This window comes from Rhizomucor pusillus (genome assembly GCF_041956525.1).
Source record: "Rhizomucor pusillus strain CBS 183.67 unplaced genomic scaffold VTP01scaffold_2, whole genome shotgun sequence".
Taxonomy (NCBI): Eukaryota; Fungi; Mucoromycota; class Mucoromycetes; order Mucorales; family Lichtheimiaceae; genus Rhizomucor; species Rhizomucor pusillus.
In genome coordinates this window covers 1957845-1964760 of record NW_027192144.1, presented here as the reverse complement: position 1 = coordinate 1964760, position 6916 = coordinate 1957845, and the positions used below count along the sequence as shown (strand labels likewise).

Below are 6916 nucleotides of genomic sequence, written 5' to 3'. Positions count from 1 at the left end.
GGGCTTGTGGTTGATACAGTTTCTTGACGCTGAGTTTGAGTGTCCGCTTCGACCACAAGAGGCACATATAGATCCAGCATTGCTGTTGACATTTGCCGCGTGGCGTGCAGCTTGGCCATCTTTCTTTTGCCTCTTATGTTTTTGTGTCGTCTTCTGGATCCATGTGTCGCTTTTTCCAAACTTGAAGAAAGTCAGACTTCATTTCGGCTTCTCATGCTTTTGAAGACTTACCCCTGCTATCATCCTTGTAAAGAATGCATTTCTTGTTAGTTTTGCGTTTGTGGGCACTTTGACCACAGTCCCGGCAAAACTCTATGTAAAGTAATGTTTAGAGAGATAAAATCGAAAGGACGGAAAAGTATTGCCACCAACCTTCCTCTTCTGCGAGTTGTTCTTCAACTCTTTTAGCCTTCTTTAATGCTGCAATCAATAACGCCGGATATAGAGCTATTCCAATAGATAGAAATATGGCAGATATAGTTTCAAGAAGCTCACAGTCTTCATCAAAGTAAATGATCTTGAATGGGAAAAAATGTCGAAGGAAAGACAGTGTAGCGGAAATCAATATAATCCGCAGCATGTAATCCATTTTTTGGGTGAATCAATGTTTCAATGTAATCAATGTTTCAGTGTGCGTGTCTATGTCCAAAAACTGTACTTTACGAAAGCGATCTGAAAGTACGAACACTGCGTGAGCCAAAATAATTAAATGATGTGTGCGAACGTATCCAGATATAAGCTCGAAATAAAGTCAAGCGAATATACATGCAGCTGCCTTCATATTTAAGGTTATTCTGACAAGGACGAACCATGTACAGATTATTGCTTGCCTTTCATAACTTCTTTCGCATCCAATGAGACGGCGAGAGGATATCAGATTTTCTTGTAAAGCTTGAAATGACGCGGGTTATTGTCTACGATGTTGTGAATGTTCTCTGATATGAAGCAGGTTGCAATAGAGGATAAGGCTATGGAGGGCTGATTCATGGATGGTTATTGTTGTTGTGTTTGACAAATCCTGGAATATTATTACAAGTACAGCACTAATAAAGATTGGTTGAATCGTATTTAGATCAACATATCATACTTCTATCAAATGCTTGAAGCTTATTTCTTCGTCTGGGGCGAAGATAATGGGTGTACATCTGCTTGTACCTTTCTGATACTTTAAAGGAACGCGACTCAAAGTTGAAAGGGCAAGGACATCTCATATCGTTCCGGGATGCATGTAACCACGTCTGGTCATTCAATATCGTTGCCATCCTGTACTGGGTACTGTCGATGAGGACAAACAAACATACTTCAACCGTAGGTTTGTGGATGCTTTGAAAATTGATAATCAATCACGAACCAAATACCTGCCTCCGCGGAATACGTTTCTACCGGGCTGCAGGTCAGACATAATTCAGAATCAAACAAGAAAATAAGCAGCAATAGTAGTGCTGCGTGGGCGATTGTTATGGAAATAGCGAGATAAAATGTATGTGACTTCGCGTGGAATCGAGATCTTTCAGAGATATTTTCAGGAAGTACTGTTCTCCTCGAGTATTTTTCCAGTAGTTCCTTACAATAGGAGAAAAGCCCTCCCCGCGGCTCTGCGCGTGACAGCCTTCATGATAATATACCCGCATGGCGATGGTGAATAGAACTGGCATTGTTAGGAATCCATTAAACATTAAAAAAGAGGCTCCACGGATTCTTTGTCATAGAAGAACTGACAGGCTGTATTTATACTACATTTTAAGAAACAAATGACGCTAGAAAACCACTAACTCACAACAATTACAGCTAATGGTTAGCGTTAAAATATACCCGCATACTGGTTCCTTAGGCTGCTTACCTGCACTGTGCAAACCCTTGCTGCAATTACAGTCAGCAGCTCAGCCGTGTTAAATGTTTCCTGTGAGTTAGCGTACGTCTAAAAAGAGAATATCAACGTGTTGCTCACCAGGCACAGAGGCGGGAAGGGTAGCCCGGAGGCTGTATGACTACGTCGACAACGGCTTCCTGTCAGCGTGTAGAAATTGTTCTTGCAAGTATTGCCCAAAAAATGAGAAAGATAAGACTTCATGGTACCTATCAGAAAGAGTTAAGTTATATATGATTGTTTCCAGTGACTATCAAAAAAATGCATATATACTCGCCGTGGAGAACCTGAAGAACTAGCTCACTACATGGTTGAAGGAATGCAGAGTGTAAGGATGAATGCCCATCGACTTCTCACTTCTCTTCTCGTGGTACCATATGTATGCAATCATCACTTCTCATGTGTCCTATCTTTCCATGTCAATGAATAGCAGCTGTATACTTTGTTTGGGTCTCTGCGCTTGCAAGGAGATACCGATGCATACAACAATTAAGTATGATGGTCTCCGTAATGCAATAAGGTCGTTTGGTTGAATTTGGTGGAATACTTTAATTGTGAAAATCGTAAGCATTTGCATATCATCATTCTCATTTGCTGTAATCAGATGGTATCGGCTTTTCTAGACTTTCAGGACTTTAAAACATCTTTGTCACCTTTTTTTGTATTGTTATTTTAATACCATTGTGACTGATAAATTGTCACGTATTTCTTTGATAGAAGGTATCAGGAGACCATACAGTCAAACAATGCCGTCACCAAAATTAAATGTGCAAGTTTACTTTGTGGATTAATGCGCCAACAACTTTTGAAAAAGCTGTAGCTGAGAATGGACCTTTGTCGCGCCATTCGATCTACGCTTTTCACTGCCCTACCACCCGAAAACCTGGACTTCAGGAAATTGCTTTGGACAGACAGATAGTAACCACTCTCGTACAGACGTTAACTGCCTATGTAGTTGATGTGGAGCAGATGAAGAATGCAATTCACATTACAACAACGGCATTCTTTCAAATAGAAAGCTTACTTAAGAAATCCATTCATGTTATTTGACAACTATGAAAGCAAGACAGCTTCTTTATTCCCCATCCTTTCTTTGTTCAAGAGTATATAGTAGGTAGGAGTTCTTTGTATTTATCTATTTTGATTATCCAAATTGTAAGCACTTTAAATGAAGAGATTGACAAGGAATCGTTCGGGCAGAACGCGCACGTCCCGAAAGCTATGCATTTCTAATGGTAAGTTCCCGTATGTTACTGTATGAATAGTATTTTATTCATTTATCCATCAATACTAGCGAAGTAATGTCAGCATGTAACAATGCAATAAGCTGCAAAGATTCATTTGATCAGTTTAAAAGAATCTTTGGACTTTTAGGGATGCTCAAGACAGTTGCTGATGAGTATCCTCTGGCGGATTACAGTATCTTTAAGCAGCTAAAAAAGCTCAATGACACTAACATTAGTGGTTCTTCAAGGTACTGCAATCCGCCACCGGACCATGTCAGTTTCAAGTCTGAACATTTACTTTATGTTCAAAGAACAGCGGCAGTTCTCGGACAAGAAGTCTCAGACTGCTGCCATTTATGGTTTTTTGCTGAACCTTGCAGTAGGTTGATATAAAGGAAGTCAGTAACTTAATATTAATCTATGCGTAGATGGCTCTTAATGACAACATAGGCATAATCAAAAAGCTGAAAAAGAACCACGACAAGGGAAGAAGCAGCATTCGTTTCAAGGACGAAAAGCTGAATGCACAATCGTTGGCTATGATAGTCGACCCAACCATCGTACGCTTGTCTGAAAAACAGCATAGCCAACTGGTGAAGGACATGGGGCCACAGAATCAGTGCAATGACTTTCGGTGGATGTGCAAAACCATTGGAGCCAAAAGCCGTTCCTTTCGCTGCGTTTCCCTTCTTTGGCCGTCCTTTCTCTCCGCTGTCTCGTCCTCTTGTGCGCTTCTCTCTCGACCCACCTTCTTTTCCCTCGTTTTTTCCTTCAAGTTTGCCTTGTCCCAAGTCGCGGTAACAAAATATCGCTGATGCTTACATGGAGAGCCGGCTAGAGCGATAAGCTGAAAGATCGCCGCGCTCATGGCTATACATATTGCATTTCCATTCTCATTTCCTTTTTTGCATGTACCGTACTTCTTTTTATCTTGCACATATTGTTTCTCTTTCCTCACATTTATATCTGTTTTATCATAGCAGGCATGTCGTGTCATTTTTACATAGGTAGAAGTTTTCTGTAACATTCAGTAGTGAGCATACATACGACTTCTTCTGTATTTGTAATCAGAATTTGCAAAAAAGAGCGCAACTCTCCTTTACCGTAATGTTAGTGGACATTCCACAGAATATCGTCGGTGGCGATGAGTGCGTTTCTGTGAGCAAATTTGGAAACCAAACAACTGTAAACGAGTGATGGTAATGCAAGAAAGAAAAGATTTTGTTCTCAGTTTGAATAGATGCAGACGTAAAAGGAAAAAAGGAAAAAACCAAGGCAGCATGCAATGTGAATTATATGATATTGGTGGTATCTAGCCCATGCGCAAAATCCATTATGAGTATCTTTTGATCTTGACTTGTGCTGTGTGTGTGTTGAATGGAAAGATTCGTATGAGTTCCTTTTTTTCCTTCAAAAGCTATAGTCGTACCTGACAATTTTCGTTTCATCAAACATGACATCAAAGACCCAACTTGAGTGACATCCATCAAAGTGATGCAGGCAAGTGCCAGTGTTGATGTCCCATACGCGTATACTTTGGTCGTAGCTCCCGCTGACGATTTTTGTTTGGTCAAAGTGCAGAGCCCTTACCAACCCCGTGTGGCCTGGATACAGCGCAGTAATATCAGTACCTATCCACTGAATTCTGACGGTCGTTTTCTCTTGCTTACCTGTGCATGTCAGCGTACATTCACCCGTTTCTGCAAGGACGAAAAGGAGAGTAGTGAATATTGATTTAAATAAATCAAAATCATTTATCCCTGTAAATATGTACCTGCATCCCATACTTTGATCTTGTTGTCATTGCTGCCGCTTACTATGCGTCGACCGTCGAACCGGATGCAGGCTAGCCCGCGGCTGTGACCAACAAAGTCCCTGATACATTGACCGGTTTCCAGGTCCCAGAGCTTGATGACAGCATCTCCGGAGGCTGATACGAGTCGCGAACCGCAAAACTGGATCGCGTTTACGGGACCTCGATGACCGCTGAGGGTACGCAGAGGGGATCCATCTTGACGTTTCCATATTCGAATGGTAGCATCTTTGGAACAGCTCGCGATAATTCGATCGTCAAAGCCGACATCAAGCACGCCGGACGCGTGACCGCGTAGCCGCCGCACAATCTCGTATGTCTGCATATTCCACATAATAACTGTATGGTCGGAAGAGCCGGATACCATCAAGGTATCGTCGTATTGCAAGCAGAGCACGCTGGCGTAGTGACCTGTCAGGGTGCGCAAGCAGCGCCCTTGCATATCCCAGCATTTGATCGTACGATCCCGGCTGCCAGTTACCAGCTTTTCTGAATCGAACTGGACGCAGTAAATGCTGTCAGCGTGACCAAGGACAATTTTGTCTTGCTTGTTTTCTGCCTTCCATCTTTGTTCCAACTGTGTGCGTCGCTGATACAATGATCTGTAATCAATCATATTCGTCGTCGTCGTGGTTTTAGTTTCCTCGGATGGTGAAAGTCTGCTCGGCTTAACCACCCAATGTGGATGACTCATGTATAATCTTCGCCACAGGAGATTGTCCAGACTGAGAGTGCGCCACGTTTTACATACGAGTGAAATTGTAAGCAACGTGCTTGCATCACAATGTGAAAGGATGATATCTGCAATTTCGATTGGGAGTTTGCTCAAGAAATCTACTGAGCCTAAGGGAAACGAAAGATAGTTTAGCAAGGAAGTAGGATAGGGGTCTCTCTCTCTCTCACTGCCGTTAGTATGCACTTCGCGGAGAAATAAGCAAGTTGTAAGAGCACATTACCTGCCGCTGTGCAGACGCATTCTTCAGATAATATGGCTGAGGATAGTTTTTGCTGTTGGGTTTGATGGAATCCTTCATCGATGCGGCCGCTGCTGTTACTGCTGCTGCTGTTAACGCTGAAGCTACTTGTTTCCCGTGAATACGGAGACTCTTGCGACGTTGGCGCGCTAAGTCGGCTGGAAGTCGTCGCCAGGTTGCGGCCTGTAATCAAGGCAAGCGGTGTCGACAATGGACCTGAAACAGTGGAACGACGGAGGTACCTGAGTATTCGCCGCCGGACGGATCGTGAATGACTTGAGGTTGAGGAAGGAGATGACATTACGGAGAGGAGAGAAAAAGGAAGGGAAGCAAAATCAAAGGCACCGTGGTTCTTGCTTCTCAGGGGGGAGGAGAGTGAAGGGAACAAGTATCGTAAAAAGAGGAAAGAAAAGAAAGGCGAGTGAGCAAGAGAGAGAAAGCAGGATCAAATTTGGGCTTCCCCTTCGCCACCCACACCACCGTTGTTATTGATGCGTCTCCTCCTACACTGCTGCTCTCGCTCCGTCAATGCAGTCGTTGTGCCTCTTGGTCTCTCTCTCCCTTCTTAAAGGGGTACATGGAAGAAAAAAGAGAGAAGAAGCGTGCTCGGATGGTTGCACCTTGGCGTCAGTATCATTGCCAACTTTAGCCTTCTTTACTGATGGGGACAATGCTGTGTCACCATGGGCGGTTTTGCGGAGCCAAGAAGTACCCATTTGGATGATGCTGGGCAAAAATGCAGCAGCGGCAGTCCGTTCTATTTTCAGGGATGCACCGATAATACCTATTTTCTCGATTTAGTTGTGCTATCCAGGATCTTGTCAGATTGCATGTGGGAAGTGGTGTGTATAGCCTGTGACATATCTAGAAAATGAGCGAATAACGTGCACGCTGCTGGCTTTGTAAAACTCAGAGGAGCCAAGTAAGCATGACAATCAAGGGGCTGTCAACTTCACTCTTTCCTCAAAATCAAAGTCGGTCCCCGCCAATTCTGAAGTCGCAGGCTAACAGAAATTGAAGTCGTACTTACCCAGAA

The 6916-nt window shown here is 43.2% G+C and overlaps 1 protein-coding gene across 1 annotated transcript; it reads right to left on the bottom strand.

Moving 5' to 3' along the window:
- Positions 1-4385: 4385 nt before the first annotated feature.
- On the bottom strand, positions 4386-6181 carry VTP01DRAFT_4899 (uncharacterized protein; the record flags this gene model as incomplete). Its single annotated transcript, XM_069383630.1, has 5 exons — positions 4386-4455; positions 4523-4697; positions 4764-4793; positions 4868-5749; positions 5863-6181. The coding sequence occupies 5 exons, from the start codon at positions 6179-6181 to the stop codon at positions 4386-4388; spliced, it is 1476 nt and encodes a 491-aa protein (XP_069244313.1).
- Between the last annotated feature and the right edge of the window lie 735 nt (positions 6182-6916).